Here is a 19,803-nt window from a genome sequence, read left to right on the forward strand (position 1 = left end):
TGGAGCCCCCGTTGGAGCCCCTGGCCCTGGTGTGGAGGGGCTCCAGCAGGGGCTCCAGCGAATTTTTTTTTTATTTTTTATAAATATATTCAAACAACGTATTTTAAAAAAACCTATAAATTATTAAAAAACACACATTTTTTTTAAAATTCAAATTACAAAAAAAACATACTAAAGATCGACCACGGTTGCGGTCAAAACTCCCCCTACATGAAGAAGCAAATCATCCTCTTCGGAGGAGTCGGAATCAGACGAGTACGACGACATTATTTTTAAAAAAAAAGTTGGGAAGATGGGTTGATTTTGAGTTTTATTTTGAAGTTGTGGTGATTGATATGGGTGAAATGGGGTATTTTATAGATGAAATGGGGTATTATTTAGGTAAAAAATATTTTTTTTTTTAATTTAACCGGGTCCCAACGGCTATTTCTCCATTCCCAACGTCCATTTTCTCTCTCTTCTCCCGCGACCAGGCTCACGCCTGCCTGGATTTCCGCGCTCGCGCCCCGCTCGCGCCACGGCTCACGCCCCGGTGGTGTGGGGTTAGCGCCCCGAGGCGCGAGCGGAGGGGCTCTAGCGCCCCGGTTAGCGCCCCACACCCCTCAGCCTAACACCTTTGGCGCCAAAGGGCGTTAACAGTTGTTCGCAAAGGGGGTCATGGGCGTGGCCCCTTCTTTTGTGTTTTGTTTTTTATTTTTTTAATATTCAATTAAGTATTAAACCAATAATTAATATATCTCCAACTTACTCCGCCCAATGATTTTTGTAGGTCCTTACTCACGGATCAAACAACTATAACTAATGTTTGGATCAATCTAAACCATCTAGCTAGCGCAATCACTATTGGTTAACCAAGATCTCAGATCTTGTTGTGTTATGTTATTGCCGTGTGTAGAAAGAGAGAAGAGAGTTAGAAGGATAAGATTTTATCAAAAAAGGTTATGTGTAGTATGGGCATCAGGGCATGAGCTTATATAGGTGAGGTCATCCCATACTATCTTTCCATTCAAACGGCCCAATGGGCTTAATACTTATGGTATCGGACTCAAACATACAAACAAGTAAATTATTACACACACGATAAGTATCGAGAATAAGACATAATACTACATACACAAAATGGTCTCTACAATTTGTATGCTTCTTTCGCTCATCCCTACTCTCTAGCGAGTGTGAAAGGTGGAAACTTCTTTGCCAACTTATCGCATACATAGTTACATGTCAAGATTTGCTCATTTCACCTTACACTTTTCAGTTTTCACCACTCGCATACGGATGGTCTAAGGGAGACCACTAACAAACTCTTAACATCACTAAAACTATATAAAGAAATGACTATAATACCCTTAAAAATTTAAATAAAATCTGTCTAATATGCCCCCTCAAGCGAAACGGGTTCAACAATGTGAACCTTGGACAAGAGTGTCAAAACGAACAGATGACAACCTTTCAGTTAATATGCTGGTCAACTGAGAAGTAGTGGAGACATATTTGGTATTGAGAGTATTTAACTATTTACTAAGACAATATCTCAAATAAAGTGGAGATAGATTCAATATTTCTCATGCACAATGAAAGCAATCCAATAGATCAATGCAGCAATGTGTGCCAATGCACGATACTCAACATCTGTGCTATATCGTGTCGTTGTGTAAAGCCTTTTGGAACTCCAACTAATGATCATTAGGGCACTCACCTAAATCAGTCATCGTCAGAATAAGACATGTAAGTCATGACCAGTAGACCATCAAATAATCAATCCTTGATCGACTGTACATCATCATCATCGTACTCAGTATATCTCGCCAATAGCAAAGCTATGGTAGGGTCTGAGGAATGTAAGATATAGACAGCCTTACCTCTACCCCATAGGGATAGAGAGGCTGCTTCCGGTGAGACCCCCGAATCGAAAGTAGTTTTGCATCAAGCCTTGGACATAAGGCACATAACACTCAATCATCGGGACACCGGCTGATCGGTGCATGTACCCTTGTCTTTCGGCTATCAACGCCACCACATGATGCCTGATTAACCTTTCGCCACTTTTAACGTTATTTTCACGAGATTAGTAAAATAACGTCAAAATTAGTGCAATTTCACTTTTGCCCACCCGAGGGTTCACACATATATACATTATATGCGTGCACCGCAAGCAGGGTCGACTGTACCCTTAAGGTAAATTAAAATACGCTTGCGTATGTTCTAGCATCGATCAATAGGTTTCTATAGAAAATGAGAAAACCTTATATACCGCATCGACTAAACACAAGATACCGTAATGTGCTAGCAATACTCGATCCTTTATATAACAAGGGATCCTTTAGAGGAATGCCACACCTTTCCGGAACAATATAATATATAATTCAGCTTTTCAAATATGCTAATTTGTTAAAATATTTTTAATTTTTTTAGAGATTATAGTTATAGATTTAAGAAAAACGTAACTAAGGGATACACATTATGAAGAAAAATAATTGAATGTTTGAATAGAAGAAATGGTGAAAATGACAGAAGATACGACCAGGGGCAAGATCGTCCATTTATGTTGTGTACAGGATATAATACCAAAAGGGTATCCTAAAAAAACCCAAATATGAAGTCACAAAAAAACATAATGTCAACACTTTCACTATTTCTAGGAAGAATAATAATTCTAAATTTTGTAACTAACAACATTAACCACACACAACAAAATGATGATGTTCTCATTTGCACACATTTTCAATTCTTGGATTCCTTGTTTGAACCACTATATAGTTAATGAGATAACCCAAGTAAGTTCTTCAAAGCAAGAACACCTCAAAATCATTCTCTTTTGTGTTGAGTATGGGCTCGGAATGTGGAGTGTGTGAGCCATTGCGATATCCGGTTGCTCGTCGAGACGAGTTTGTGGTTGATAACTACCATGGTGTTGCTATTTCTGATCCCTATAGATGGTAACTTAACTAATTTATTTGATCTTTCTTTATTTTCACATACATTTCACAATTAAGAGCATTATTTGATTTTAACCTTATATGAATTATTTTAAAATTTCGAGCTTTAAGTTTTTTTAATCATATTTTTAATAAAGGTTCTTTTTAGACCATATCCTAAATGTACTTAAAAAAAATACTCAAATCAATTTAAGTAGAAGAAGATGAGCTACACCGACAGCCCCGGTAATCCATATGCGAAAGCAAATCGTTGGTAAAAATCTGTCGGGAAACCCATTTGAGTAAAAGCATCAATGAATCACTGATCATTTTTACTGACGGATCACTAGTGAATAATTTATCTGCATATTATGTAGCAATTAACGTTACCGGCCGGTTAATCAATAGATATTAACATCACCATTAGTAGTTTGCCGTTTGAATTATTTTTCTAATAGTGAATCAAGTTGAAATGGATTGATCAAAAAGTAAATTACACAAATTGTCTATGTGGTTTGATCCACATTTTGACTCAGTGACGGATACAGGAGCTTATGTTTTGAAAATTAACCTATACTAAAAAATATCAAGATCTTTTATAGGCCATATAGAAGCTAGGCTCGATCCACCCATGTTTTGAGTATCGTGTTTGTTAAAACTTGTGTTGGATTTATAGGCTCGAGGATCCTGGCTCTGATGAGGTGAAGTGGTTTGTGGAAAAGCAGATGAAAGTGACGGAATCAGTGCTTTCGAATTGCAATTCTAGGGAGAAACTTCGTGCTAGCATCACCGAGTCATTCGATTTTCCACGATATGGGTGTCCATTCCGGAGGGGGAATAAGTATTTCTATTTCCATAATCCAGGCCTATGCCCCCATCGAGTTCTCTACATGCAGGTAGGCAGGTTTCAATATTCATTTGTTACATATTTGCATAAAAATTATTATTATTATTATCTCATATCTACACTTCAATAATCATAGTAGTTACAAAAATTCAAATTCACAATTTGGCATGGTTAATATATGATTAATAGTATTTCGGCAATATTCTCTTTAATTTTTTGAAAAAAAAAAACAAAACTGTTAGAAATCATTTGACATGTACGTTATTTTGGGCTATACTACAAAATTTAGCCCAAAGTTGGACTTAGAGAAGGTGACTCACTTTTCTCTGGACCCACTTCAGGGAATTTATTCAGATATGCAATTTTCATATAGTTTTCTAAATGGTTTTCTATTATGCAAAAAAAATAAAATAAGATAAAAATAAATGGTTTTCTAAATGATTCCGACCAGATTTTTCCAGAGTATTAAAACCTGCTGTGCTTTCGATCGGGGTGAGCAAACTGGGTTTTACCGGGAACGTCAAGCCAAACTTGGATGCCAGCGTGGATCCCGATCATGTCAACATAGCTGGCCTGAGTGGGGTGGTGGGGCGCGATTTGGTCGCGCAGTGCTAGCTTAACTGTGAAAGTCACCGTTCGAAAAAACATTTTGCCAACTATAATTAGATGAACAATCTTATTGATATGATTGCAAGTAGGTTATTCGTTTTTAATAATATATTACTGGAGCATGTATTTGAAAGATATGAAATTACCAAGGCGTGTTATGAGGCGGGATATGTTTATGAAAATCTTATATTTATAGATAAAAATATTAAGTAATTTGATCATATTATGGCTACTTATGATTTTCAGGATAGTTTAGATGAAGAAGGCGAGGTTTTGCTTGATCCTAATCAACTAAGCGAGGACGGAACCGTGGCGCTACGAGCTTATGAAATTAGCCATGATGCAAAATACTTAGCTTATGGTCTAAGCTCAAGTGGAAGCGATTGGTTAACCATACAAGTTATGCGTGTAGATAACAAGACCATCGAGCCAGACAAACTTTCTTGGGTAAGTTCTAAACGTTACAATATTTGTTTATCACAAGAAATTAATTAATAGATTTTTTATATGTATTTTGCAGGTGAAGTTTACATGGATAAGTTGGACTCATGACACTAAGGGATTTTTCTACTGTCGTTATCCTGCTTCTAAGTAACTTATTTCATTCATTACTTATAATGTTATAGGATAACTTCTAGTTATAAATCATAGTTTAAGTTTAAAACAAAATGTTTAATGTTATGTGACATGTTTCATTTGATTCATTTAGGGATACCAAAAACATGGATGCTGGCACAGAAGTGAACGTTAATCATAACCATCAACTCTACTATCATTTCTTAGGGACGAAGCAATCCGAAGATATATTATGTTGGGACAATCTTGAAAACCCGACACATATTCTTGAAGCGCGACTCGCATATGATGGAAAGGTGCTCTTAAAGTGTCTGATCTTATCATTAGGGTGAAACCCCCGAAATCTATGTAGTCTAACATGCCTGTCATCATATAGCCGTATGAGGTTATACGACTATATGACTTTTTGCATACTGGTTGTATAAGGCTATATGAGTTAGACAACTTCTCACACCATTGTCACATCGGTCAGTTTTAGTAAAGTTATGCGGGCCGTGCATATAACAACTCATATAAAAAATTGTTTTTCTATATATATAATCAATTATACAGCCTGTATGATATGTTAAAAATGTTATACGACCCACATGTCAGTGGTGTATGGATAGTATGCCAACTATATGCTTATATTCTATTACAATTCAAACATAATTATTTTCGTATCTTTGGCAGTATCTTCTTATGAATATATGTCAAGGCGCGGTACCACTCAACAAGTTTTATTGTTGTAATCTATCCACGCTACCAAATGTCCTCGAAGGCCATAGAGGGAAAGGCAATCTCCCTTTCGTGAAGCTCGTCGACAATTTCAAGGCTCGCTACGAAGCCTTGGCAAACGACGACACACTATTTACTTTCTTGACCAACAAGGATGCTCCAAGAAACAAGGTAATTAGAGTAGACCTCAAGAAACCCGATATCTGGATCGAAGTGCTTCAAGAATCCGATATCGACATTATTGAATCCGTCCTACCCATTAATGGGAACGAAATGATCGTGAGCTATTTGAGTGATTGCAAACATGTTTTGCAAATTAGAAGTTTAGAGAATGGTAATTTGATACATAAGTTACCTATTGATATAGGTAGCATTGACTACATTAGTGCAAGGAGACAAGATAATATGTTTTTCGTTAAGCTTAGTAGTTTCATCAACCCGGGTGTCATTTATCAGTATGATTTGACACCTACGGTTCCAAATACTAAGGTTTTACGTGAATATGTGGTCCCGGGATTCAATCAAGCTGATTATCATGCGAGTCAAGTGTTTGTGAATAGTAAGGATGGGACACGTGTACCGGCATTTATTGTGGCTAGGAAGGGTATTGAGCTAGATGGATCACACCCTTGTTTATTATACGGTTATGGTGGATATGGTGCAAGTTTAACACCGTCTTTTGATGTTACACGTGTTGTTCTGGCACGACATCTTGGTGTGGTGTTTTGTGTTGCAAATATTCGTGGTGGTGGAGAGTATGGTGAAGAGTGGCATCGAGCCGGGTCGCTTGAGAACAAGCAAAATTGCTTTGATGACTTTATTTCGGTAGCGGAGTACCTTGTTTCGGAAGGGTACACTAATCCTAGCAAGTTATGCATTGAAGGCGGGAGCAATGGGGGCATCCTCGTCGGTGCATGCATAAATCAGGTATCGTATCTATCTCGAATTTCTTTGGATTTGTAGGTGGTTTAGAGACGTGTAAAAGTCTTTTTGGCATTTTCTGAAAGTTGTATATATAAATAGTTCGCTACACCTATCAGCAAACTAAATAGAAATCTAACAAACTTCTTTTAGTTTGTGGGTCCGGCAAATGAACTTGGTAAGGGCAAAAAGTGGAGATCATTCATTTGACCAACAAAACATAAATTCAAGTCGATCAAGTTCACTTGCCACACCAACATTGTTAGATTTCTTTTGTTCACTCGTAGGTGTAACGTTTAGTATAGCAAGTTTCAAAAAATGCCTAGAAATACTTATTACGTCTCTAAACTACACGCAAATAAAAAAAATCGTTGTTATTTCTTTGTCTGGACAACTATATATAGCCATTAGAATATTAGATAACATGATTGAATATTAGATGTTGGTTGTGACAGAGACCAGATCTGTTTGGTTGTGCTCTAGCTCATGCCGGGGTAATGGACTTGCTTCGGTACCATAAGTTTACCATCGGTGAGTGCGTGCACCGTATACAATTAATCATTCGTGTAATCGTGTTTAACGAGTTTATCATCTATTATAGTCATTATTATTTGAGTTATCAACTGGTTTTTAATCATTTTACTATGATCTTTAGCTTAAATACTATAATAGTTATTAGTTCTTGACTGTTTATGGTTATCATTACTTACCTTGATTATTTTCATTTCCATTAGACAGAGTTATAAATTTTGTCGTTTAAACATATGCCATTTATGGATCAAGTCATTTAAAAAACTTATTTGCAGACGGTGTTTTTTACATGACATGTTTGTTTGATTTTCGTCCTTTTGACTAGTTGGCATCCAAAAACCTCATTAAGTCTTGGCATGTGAGGGCATTTAAGTTTTTTTACGCATACTATTTAAGGATTTATAATTAAAAAACAAATATAATATATTATTAGAAAAAGAAACTAAATAAAATATGTTATACAAAACCCGGTTAAGTCTTGGCATGTTTGGATTTAACTGAGTTTTTGGATGACAGTTAGTGTAAAGGGCAAAAACGAATGTATTTTGTCATATTATAAAGGACACCGCCCACAAATAAAATTTTCAAAATGACTTAATCTATAAATCACATATATTTAAAGGAAAAAATTTGTAATTTTGTCTTTCCATCATTCATTTATTCCCTCTCTAAAAGGTTAAAAACTAACAAATATAAGTTTTGGTTATTTAGTATAAGAACTGTTTTCATGTTAATATTCACACACTTAATGAATTAATGAAATCGTGCTTAGGTCACGCATGGGTGCCCGAGTTTGGTTGTTCTGATAACGAACATGATTTCCGTTACCTAATCAGGTAAGTCTTTGATTGATACTATCTCAATCTATATTAGCAGTAACTTTGTATAAACTTATAATTTTTGTATTATTAGATATTCACCGTTGCACAATGTTAAACGACCATGGGAAGATTCATCCACCAAGGCTACACAGTATCCGTCTTGTATGTTACTAACCGCTGATCATGATGATCGCGTTGTCCCATTGCACACGTTGAAGTTACTAGCGGTACGATCGTTTTTGGTTTTTAAATATCAAAAAGTTATACTCGCATGAACTTCTTGTCATATCAGATGATACAACATTTTGCAAAGCTTTCGCTACTAGAAAATGGGATATCGCGACAGAAAAAAGAGTCACTAATTAAGTTATGACTTTGCTACCAAAAATACAATTGTCGCAGTTTAGCGATGGTCACCATTCCGGTGGCAAAATTGTTGCAAATTTTACGACCAAGTTCGGCCATATATTTGAGGCTTTCTCTTCGGTTGAATATAAAATGGAAAAAAATATCTATTGTTTAAAGTCAGTAATAGTTTGTTAACCAGTCGCAAAACTTGTGACCGTTTAAATGTGCTGCAAAACGGTCAGATTTTTGCGACTGCAATTCGGTCGCAAAATGGATTTTTGTGATGCTTTGGGACTGAACTGCAGTCACAAATACACTTTTTTAATGTAGTTAACTTTATTTTCTTGATTGTATATTTTTTTTCCTAGACTATGCAACATGAGCTATGTACAAGTGTGAAGAACAGCCCACAGATTAACCCAATCATTGGACGAATCATTAGAAAATCTGGTCATGGTTGTGGGAGCTCGACACAAGTAATGGTACGTCACTAACATTAGCTTGTTTTTCCGAGTTTGTGTGACACATAGTCGCTAAGCGTGACAAGATTTTGCATTTTTTATACTTGAACCACAGATTGATAAGTCGGTAGATTGCTATAGCTTCATGGCACAGGCGTTGGGTGCATCCGGGATTGATTAATGTTGGTGTGGAACAATAAATTAAGTTGAAAAGCAATTAGTTTGGATTATAAGCTTTGTGACTATGTTAGTGTATGAAATGCAAGTATGCAAAAATATTGGTGGTGTATCTATGTTAGTGTATGAAATGCAAGTATGCAAAAATAGTTATTTAGAATGTCAACTGATATATCTAATTATTGTTACTTATGTACAAGATTGTGTTGCAACCCATGGTAACATAATTATTAATAAAAGTAATTAACAAAGTATTTTAATATGTATACAATTTGAACAACATACTTTCACCCCTGAATAAACAATCGGAAACTCTAAGCATGAGTCCTGCCCATAAAATATTGTCCTTGGGGATGGCAATGAGCCAGGTTCGATTCGAGTATTAGTAATCACATGCTCATACTCGTTTGTAAAATCGTGTCTCATACCTGGCCCATTACCCGTCGGGTTTTCTCGGGTAATTACTCGTCTGGTATCGGGCATACCCGCGAGTATCGTATATACTCGTTGGGGGCTTTCAACTATATTTTTTTATCATTATAATTATTTTATACTTTTATTCATTCGACAATTATTACAAATTTAAATATAATACACTCCATATCTATCTCTTCTAATAAAAACCTACCACTTTTGCCACTTGTTAATACCATAGCCCTCCTCACCTTTTTTCAACCAATTTTTATATATGGTCCTTATCTTTTAAGTCATTTCAATATATGACATTAAAATTATAGGTTTATTCCAACTAAATTCGTTATTACATATAATAAGTATTCTCCATATGATTGACAAGAGACGATTAGTCATTAGTGTTTATTATGGTTTATATTCAAGATAATAAACAATAAGCATCCGATTCATAATATGTGAAATGAGAACAATCAACTTGGACTAAATCCTGATAACGTCAGCGGCTAAGGCTTAGCCTTTAATACTTAAAAATACATTTGATTTTAAAACTAAAAGTTTTCAGGTTGACCCGAAACCTAGAATTCGGACCCAAGAACCAACCCGAATTACTTCGGTTCAGGTTCTGGTTAGTATTTTCTAGGGTTCGAGCGGGTTAGTTTGGGTTTAGGTATGGGTTTTCTTGGGTTGGATTTCATGTTACGGGTAAAAGTGACAACCCTACTTTCAACGATTATATATAAGAATCACTACATTCAATTTATGCAACTTTAAATCTTATAATATTTTTCTAACTCAGAATAATCACTATTATTTGAATATGGTTTTAATGTTAGTATGTATTTTTCATTTCCTTTGCCCCTGATGCTGCTACGTTTTTAAAAAGAGTTCAGCGGATCGTGCATAGTAACTCAACGACGCCGAAGAACGATAACTTTGTTTTCAGTAGGATCGGTTTTGCCATTCAAAAGGGGGCGGCGGCGCAGCTTGTTGCCCAATTACCTGCCTCTATATTGTAATCGGATCCATTTTAAAATGAATGATAAATGTGATTTCATAAAAAAAATGAAACAAACAAATAATTTTGTTATATTTAAAATTTTGGTTTTTATTTTGCTTGATTATACATTTTTTTAATTGCAAAATATAAAGTTAATTAAAACATTTGTCATACACAGAATATTATTAACAACAAATTTATCATGATCAATCAATTTCAAATCGTAAAGATTCTAAGGATGATTATATCATCAAAGTTCAGGTGTATGGTTTTTTGAGATAATCATGTTTTTTTATAAACATGAGCATATATTCTCCAATGACATGATATTTTATGTGTATGAATATTTTTTTAGTATCATAGATATATATTATCATTTTTTTAGAGTTGGTATGTACTTGGAGAACCTTTTTTGTCACACGGACAACTATATATGGCTATATCAAGAGTTATAAGCAGGCCTATATGTTACTTTATTAATAGTTACAAGCAGAGATGGACTAAAGATTTTGATTTTTGATAAACAATGTATACCTGCTAATACAATCACAAATGTAGTGTAAAAGGAAGTTTTTACCTATTTGTAACATATTTGTGTAATCTTAGTTATGTAATTTTAATTTAATTGTAATTGTATTAACAATATATAATCAATTTCTTGAATGTATTTCACTTAATGGTCAAAGTTTAAAATTTTCAACAATTACCCGTGTAATACACGGGCCTCAAACTAGTATATACATAAACATGACAATAAATAAATTATATCATTATAATTTTTATATTTTTTTATATATATGCTTCATAACCTACGAAATACCAAGAATTTTTCAGGTATATAATTCGGGTTTATGGTTTGGGTAAATAGGTATGTGTTTTCGGGTAATCGGGCCGGGTATCATCTAATCTCATACCCACGGCCGTACCCGCGAAAATGTTTAAATCCTAATCCCATGCCCGACCCATACCCATCGGGTTTCGGGTATACTCGTCGGGCTCGGAATTTTTTGTCATCCTTAAATTATCCTCTCATTACCAACGAAAGTTTCATCAGCAATAGTATCCCACTAATAACAACCAAATTCGGGCTCACCCATGTCGGATGTCCGTTGGTAATACGTCGGTGACCAGCGATGGATTACCGACAGTTTTTGAATTGAATATTAATGTAAAACAATCCAATTAACGAAAATATCTAGCAAACAAGTGGCTTATTACAATAACACGGAATTCTTTAATTCCAAGTTTCCAACAAAAACATTAAAAAAATAAAAATACAAAACTAAAAAAGAATTCCCCACTTAAGTGGAAAAAACATGAAATAAAAACAATGTGACCTCGAGATGAAGGTCATAAACATTTGTAACAGTAACACAATCCAACATATATTACGTATCAATTCTAAACCAGACCTCATAACACAAGCTTTGTGGCAAATTACAGCGGTCGCGTATGGTGGCCAGTAGCTCTTCCGCAAAGACGAGCATTTTTCGGTATAGGGAATTCGTCTCTAATTGACCCCGAGTTGGTATAAACACGTAAATAAAACTGTTGACCAAGGTACTGTCGTGCCCAAAACTCGGTCCGAACGTTCCACATACCAACATTATCTAGTGGCACGTATAGAGCCGACCACGATTTTGGATATACCTGAATTGTGCTTCGTGCAACACCGTCTCGTAGATTATAACCTTTTCGGCTCGATTCACTCCATATGCCTCCATCCATCCTGAAAACATATAACAATGTTACCATATATCATTGAACATTATTTAAAAATTTTATGTTACAACAAAGAATTGGTATGGGCCTTGTGGGCTGGGCACTTGGGCCCAACATAAAATTTTAAAATATGAAGTTTTTTTGTTACTTACCCAACAACAAAGAATTGGTAGCCATCAATGTGATAACTTTGGACAATATCTTCAGGGTTTTGAAACACAATCTCAACAAAAGTTCGGTAATCGGCCCCCATAACAGCGGTATCAAGATGCAATCTCCGTCCTAGGGGCCAATCAGGAATGCTTCCGACTTTAAAAACGCCTCCAATGTTGAAATAATCAGCAAGCTTTAAGGGAGTGTCAGCGGGCTTAAACGAGACACCATTGAGCCCGTATCTCTGCTTGCCGTCAACTCTTCCAGGCGAGCTTTGTATAATAATTGTTCGGCTAGTGTTGATCATGCCATAGTGGTATGACCCTTGTGGGTTGGGCCTAGGCCCACTTGCAGTAAGGTTGGTTCTAATGGATCGGGCTTGGTTGAGGGACCAGTCAACTTGGATGGTTGGGCCACCGGGGATTGGGCCAGAGACTTTGCCAGCAGAGTTGGTGTAGTGAAGAGTTCCGGTGGTGGTTAAGATTGGGGTGGTGAATCGGGATGAGACGACAATGTAATAGTCTTTGCCTGGTTGGTCGGCTGTGATTAGTACAGAGTAAGATTGACCGCAATGGATGTCAAGGGACGAATACATTTGTTGGACCGTGTGTGTCCCTTCAACTTCCACGAGTTTCATCCTGTGGTTTTGGATACGGAAATTGAGCGAGTTTTGTAGTCCCACATTTGATATTCTTAATCGGTAAGTTTTTCCTGTTTTCCACGAAAAAAATGAGCATTTAGTAGATACAAAAGCCCTTTTAAAAATAAAATATAGTTATGCTATTTATGGAATTTACTAGGTACGACTGTTGTTAATTAATAATTATATTGGGCTTGACTAGGCCTGAAACGGTCAGTCCTATGTTGGAACATAGAAAACTAAAAGCAAAACAAAAAAGATAAAATAAAATAAAAGTAAATAATGGAAACATAACCTTGTTGGACTGTGAAGGTGGCACCATTTGAGCCGAGACCATTGATAAGAATTCCATCAGGATTCGGAAGCTTATGTCCTCGGTCTAGAATCGCTTTCAAAGACTGAAAATAACGAATGCGTGTTAAGTTTGTCGATTTAAATTACATAATGGGAACCAGATTAATACATGTAGATAACAATTTTTTCGAAAGTGCCACAAGTTTATGGAAATATTTTCAAATATTTAGCAAAATAAATTATTAAAATTTTATGACACAATAGATATTTTCTTGACTCTTTGTAGACTATTAGAAACATTTACCTATAAGTTAACGGTGTAAAAGACAACAAATTGTTGGAAGCTTGATTTGAATATTAGAGGATTACTAGAAGGAAAATTGTTACTTTATATCACTATTTTTTATTAAGTTCTTATAAATGTAAAGAGATTAAAATATAAAAGAAGTCTAACTAGTAGTAGTGACCCACTTAAAAGTAATTGTCAAGAGACACAAATTCCTTGCTTCAATAGTAAACAAAGTTTGTATCAATCCCCCCGCAATTATTGCAAATCTTTATTACTTATTGGCGCCAAATTTATAATTAAACATTCAAAAAGTCAATATAATGAACATAAAAAAATAAAAAACAAAAAAGAACCTTAATAAACTATACAAAATAAATCTAAGTTGTTATTATCAAAATATGTATAAATAGAAGTATAATATAAGATACTAGAATTTTATATATAAAAAAAACTATATCAAGAAATCATAATATAGAGTTTAGGATGTTTACCGTATGATTAGACTTATACCAATCTCCAATAAGAACAGTAAAATCGTCTGCGGGTTCATCAAATGGAACCGGGATTCTTGGACGACTAAGAATTCGGATACCACCAAAGCCGCCAGCGGCTTTATGAAATCCCAGAGAAGGAAAGTAGTAGAAGCTTCCGATTTGATCCTTAGCTTGCATGATGTATGTGAAGTTTTTACCCGGAGGGATCGGGCAAGTAGTTCCATACACCCCATCTTCGAACGAGTTCCTTCTTTGTTGAATCCCGTTCCTACAAAAGCATGTTTTTAGGATCAATATGTATGATCTAATTGAATAAGCAAGGGTTTAATTAATGGGAAATAATCAAAATGGTTTTGACCACATAATTCATATGAATAGTGCCATGAGTTACACAAATCTTAACAACTCATTCTTTTCTTAAACCTTTTTTCTATAAAGGACATTACTCTAATATATGTTTTTCAACACAGAACAACGTCTTAGTACTACAAACACTTGAACATGCCATGAAATTCAGACCGCCCACCAAACCTCATGTGCAATGGCCATTCAACACTAAGGCGACATAAGCGTATGTCTTTCGTGGTGGGAGAATTTCATGGTCGTTTCAATGTTATTGAAAGCATAACTTAGTTCCGTGTTACAAAATATTGTTCAAGAATGTTTCAATTAATATTCTTTTTAGTTGTATGTTTTTGTGACATTTGTGATCATGATTCTGACCTCTGTTAAAAGGTATAGTACATGCCAAGAACATGTAAATTTTGTTTTTGGTTGCAATTTACTAATTTAGTTAGTACAAACATATTATTAATTGTTTTTTAGTGTTCTGTCACTCACTTTGAGCTATCTATTGTTTATTTTAACAATTTAAAGATCTATAGTTTTTCATGCGTCACCTGCATTATGGCTGAGTTTTTAAACTCCAAGAAATACCAGAATTTAGTACAAGATATATTAAAATATACGCATACAATAAATACTTTTTAGCTATATATTTATACGATCATGCTTATGTTAGGTAACCTCTAATGTATGGCAATATAATATGTAAAATTAAATACAATATCGACTTTATTCTCGTGCATGATATTAAATGTATCACTAACATATCCAACTGGAAACTATACTAATAAACGATTGTTTTTTTAGCATACAATGCAAATCATAAAATACATTAAGATTGAATCATTAAAAATTTGAGCCTGTTAGTTGAATAAAAGAGTTGTGCTTGAATTTCATATACCAAACTTCACTAGCCGAACGAGTTTAAACATAATAGTTTTAATTTAAGATAACAATATATTCCATAAATATATATATATTTTTGCCTTTTTATTCTAATGTATAAATTTAAGTATATAGAAATATATATTCAAATTTATAGTTATAAGTATACACAAAAATAAATATATAATATAAATAACTAGTTAAATAAATAATAAATGGGTTGTAGACTCGTATATGAGTACATCAAACTCAAACTTTAGTGACTCGGCTCGCTTACACCCTACTACTAACTACTATTGTTGTTTTTATTCTTAGATCATTTAAAAAAAGAATATTATATATACTTGATTCATCCACGATGCTTTAAAAAATTATTATAATAAAATTAGTGTTATCTTCCTCGGTTATATTACCAAAATTGACTTCATAACATTCTTTACTACTATAATTTAATATGTTTTTGAAACCCTAAAACAGATCTTCGTTATGTCGCACTCTTTTATCGGTATTGGGATCATTCATAAATTCACCAACATCCACTCTTCATCATTCCCTCCACAAAATAATAATCTCTTAAAAATTTTTATAAAATCTTTTAAAAACTTAATTAAATTAAATTAAATCTTGTACATTATAATAATAACCAAAATTCCATAAATAATATGAAAAACAGGGTGTATGTTACCATGATAAAAGAAAAGGTTCGTCTAAGCTGTTGATGACATTAACAATGAGATTATCATTCGTAACAGCGTGAATATCAGGCCCAGGAAACTGCCCATTAATCAAAATCCCCTACAAATAAAAACAAGAAATGATATAATTTAGTAAAGCAAATTGTGTAAATTGTATAAATTAATCCCAAAAAACCTTTTAGATTACGACGTTCACATCAGCTTCTCTATCTCCGTCTTAATCACTTAACTAAATATTACATTTCCTATAAATTTATCACTAAATATTATTTAACTTGTCACACACTCACAAACACTTATTTTATAATTTAGTTTAAACTCTAAATTTTAGAGATAAAAATGGAGACAGAGACTTTTTTTAAGAGCATGTTTGGGATTGAGTTTGAAAGCATTTTATTGGCTTATTGGCTTTTTCAAAAAGCCAATAAGTTAAATGGTGTTTGGCAATCACAAAAAACCTTGTATTTTAGCTTTTAAAATGGTTAAAAATCAGTTTTCTAAAAGCACCAAATCCTGGCTTTTCAAAATGACTTTTTGAAAAACCATAAGCACTTTTCAAACTCAACCCAAACATAAAAATAGAGAAGCTGTTGTGAATGCTCTTAACGTTATAACATTATATTTTAGAAATACATATAAATATAAAGAAGCTGTTCTGAATCTCTAGAGAACAAAATGTCATATATTTAGTTTAAATTTCAAATTTTTTAAAAAAAAATCTCTATATTATAGGAATACAAGTAAATAAAGGGAAGCTGTTGTGAATGCTCTTAACGTTATAATGTTAAATGAACCTGTTGACGGACACCGAGCGGATAGATGTCACCATAGGTGACATTCCAGTTAAAGAACTTGTATGGGTCTTCGGCGGTGGCAATGGCAATGAGAAGTGCACCGACGGCGATGCAAACCGGTAGATGTTTCGGCATTGGAGATTTAATATAATAATGTGAAAAGGAAGGAAGAAGTAAATGAGAAGAAAGGACAAAGAGAGTGTTGGCGGTGCGAGTTGTTATTATGGGAGAGATATTGGGGTTAAAAGGAGGTGAAGATTCGAGAGGGAAATTTATTAGAATGCATGTATGATGATTAATATTGAATTGTTTATTATTTCTTTTAGTTTATTTTATTTTTTTGAACGGCCGGCAAATATAAAATGTCTAAATACTCCGTATAAGTGAGCTGATAACAAAAGACCACCGTCATTTAGTCCAACCCAGATTACAAAGTCTTTAAGCGCCTCCAAGTTATCTACAGTTTCTGGGAAAACCCACCCGCCCGAAAGCCCATTAATGATAAAACCCGGACGCCTTTATAATCAAACTGGAGATCACAAAAAAATCAGTCTTTCTTCGTTGAGATCACATTGTAAAGGACTTATTTCTTTTCTAATATTTCAAATTATTAATGTCTGTAAATTGTCAAAGTTTAAATATTATTATTTCACAACATTCATAACAGGGCAATTGTGTTAAAAAATGAACAGGGCAATTGTATTCAAATTTATAAAATCCGAAATTAATTTTAGAAAGTTATAAACTTGCGAACAAAATGTCATATCTTTATTTTTGTGAGACGGATTTTCTTCCAATAATTCCTTTAAATTCTTTTAAGGAAACTATATACACAGTAAGGGTATGTTGAACCTGAACCCTTTATCTGGAGGGGACTCGAACCCTTTATGTAACATTCGGTCTCTCGTGTTATTAATATTGTTCGCTACGTACACAAAAGCTCAAGAATTTGTTTTTGTCTGCACAACTGGAGACTTCATAGTAAATTATCGATCATGATGCTGCTCTCACTAGAGCACGCTTATCTGTTGAGTTCTCATCTCACTCGCAAACATTAAGCTCAAAACGCTTTAGTGACATAAGATGCGAGCAATCTTTATGAACCAAATATCTCATGTCCACCACTAATGTTGGATTCGCCAGCCTAGGGTGTTACATTCAACCTTTAATTCATATCATATAGTGTATTTTAACATATTTATTATATTTTCATTGCGTATGTATTATTTTTGTGATGATATTTAGTTTCGGTTATCTATTTTAGTTTTTCTTATTTCTAATCCGAATGTTTTATAAAGTAAAAAATGATTTGCATTATATGTTTCAAGGCATTTTATGAGATTCAGGAACATAAATCATATATGTAAAATTTGTTTGTAAAGTATTATCTAGATAAACTATAATAAAAAATAAACATGTCTACGATGCTCTTTCAATTTTACAACCAACTTTCTTTTACATTTAGTGATCATTTAACCTTAATGCTCTATTAAAATAAAAAAAATATTGTTTTCGAAAACGATGACAATTACCTAAAGAGTAAAGATCTCATCTACCATAACTTGTTTAGTTAATTCAAAATGGTCTAAAAACGAAAGAACCATTTTAAATCCAACCTCAAATTGGACCTACACCTTGTGATTCTTTTAGATTTAATATTTACTCATATATTCTTTTAATTTTGAGCAGAATATTTGTCTTAAATAGCCAATCTATTTTTGAAAATAATAAGATAAGATTGAGTTTATAAATGAGTTTGACATTTAAATAAGGATTATTTACTTCGATTTAATAAATAAATAAATAAATAAAATGTAATTTTTTTTAACAGGAATTAGCGATATCCAATTATAAAAATGTAATTCATTTTTAAGTTTTGGCATTTTGTTTATTATATAATTTCATAAAGAAACTAGGTTAAAATCATATGAGTAACGAGTTTGACAAGTAGCCGTTGATGCCTAAAAAAATCAGATGGCACTATTTCCCTCCTTTTCTCGTCGACTCCCTCCCATGCCCTCACAACACCTGCAATGTCTACGTCCGGCCACGAGCCACCGATGTACACCTCCCCACCACAACTGATACAATCTATTGCAATCATTAGCCACTGTTGCATCTCTCATATAACATGACCTATATCATTTTTTTATTATATTATGCTTGGATGTGTGCACGCATAGTGTATGTACATGCATATCAATGTATATGTACGTGCATATGTGTATGCAGTGACACCGTAATGGATACACAAATTTTGTGTAAAATGGCACAATACGTGTAGATCAAAATTAATTTCTTTTTAATATCTAGTTGTTTTTTTGTTGGCCTCAATTACTTCTGATTCTCTTATTAATGTCATGGACATTCCTATGTAAAGGAGTCTTCTTTTTTTTTTAAATAACAAAAAACCAATTCATTTATTTTCTATCTTTTGCCTCTTGTGATATATAGCGGTGGATGGCATGGCTTGAAGAACAAGGTTCAATGAACTATATATAGAGTATCAAGCTTTCAATTGTAGGGTTGGTGAGTTGGTCATATGTGTGAGCCATCATCTTAGGGGAGCTCACACAGGGTCGAAAAAAAGTTATGTAATATATGTTCGGGTTTTATTAAAGTTCATAGCTTTTGGTCTTCTATTGTCTTACCTTTATTGCCTATTTCTTTGGATCACAATCATAAGTCTCTACTTTTATGTAAAAAAAAAACATGAAATCAAGATTTAGGGAATTATTATCTTAATACTCTTAAAAATGAATGTAAAAAGACAATCAAAATTCATTCTTAATAAAATCAAGGTTCGCTTAACTTCTATGGATATCTAAAGCGGATTGTAAAATCAGTATTATTTTTTTTTTTTGCTTTTTTTTAAAAAACCGATACTTGTTTATTAATATTATTATCATATTTTTTTTACTTTTGGTCCTAACATGAAAGAATATGATTACATACATTTTTTAAACGATGTCTAATAGTTACAAAATCTCATGACTCCGACTCAAAATCCTTGAGATTGACAATTGAGGGAGTTGTGATTGTTAAGGAAGATTTGAATGCGAATTGAATGTAGTCAAACTCTAAAAAAACCAAGGGCTTCTTAAATATAAGGTTCAAATGAAGCTTCAGTTTTTTTCCCTCAGTCGAGCCACCATAAT

The 19,803-nt window shown here is 33.8% G+C and overlaps 2 protein-coding genes across 2 annotated transcripts; one reads left to right on the forward strand and one right to left on the reverse strand.

Annotated features, from left to right (window-relative positions):
- The first annotated feature begins 2,517 nt into the window (after nt 1-2,517).
- On the forward strand, nt 2,518-9,024 carry LOC143587412 (uncharacterized). Its single transcript, XM_077068711.1, has 11 exons — nt 2,518-2,936; nt 3,592-3,811; nt 4,618-4,818; nt 4,892-4,962; nt 5,081-5,243; nt 5,620-6,591; nt 7,041-7,116; nt 7,889-7,952; nt 8,029-8,164; nt 8,654-8,767; nt 8,862-9,024. The coding sequence occupies exons 1-11, from the start codon at nt 2,827-2,829 to the stop codon at nt 8,925-8,927; spliced, it is 2,193 nt and encodes a 730-aa protein (XP_076924826.1). The 5' UTR covers nt 2,518-2,826; the 3' UTR covers nt 8,928-9,024.
- Nucleotides 9,025-11,497: 2,473 nt separating this feature from the next.
- LOC143587413 (L-ascorbate oxidase homolog) lies at nt 11,498-16,927 on the reverse strand. The gene is made up of 6 exons (XM_077068712.1): nt 16,646-16,927; nt 15,842-15,951; nt 13,924-14,194; nt 13,145-13,247; nt 12,209-12,920; nt 11,498-12,063 (listed from the first exon to the last, which is right to left on the reverse strand). Exons 1-6 carry the CDS (start codon nt 16,778-16,780, stop codon nt 11,772-11,774), a joined length of 1,623 nt encoding a protein of 540 aa, XP_076924827.1. The 5' UTR covers nt 16,781-16,927; the 3' UTR covers nt 11,498-11,771.
- Between the last annotated feature and the right edge of the window lie 2,876 nt (nt 16,928-19,803).

Source organism: Bidens hawaiensis, unplaced genomic scaffold, assembly GCF_021521415.1.
Source record: "Bidens hawaiensis isolate Kalapana, Puna unplaced genomic scaffold, B.hawaiensis_p1.1 tig00035498_1, whole genome shotgun sequence".
Classification (NCBI taxonomy): Eukaryota; Viridiplantae; Streptophyta; class Magnoliopsida; order Asterales; family Asteraceae; genus Bidens; species Bidens hawaiensis.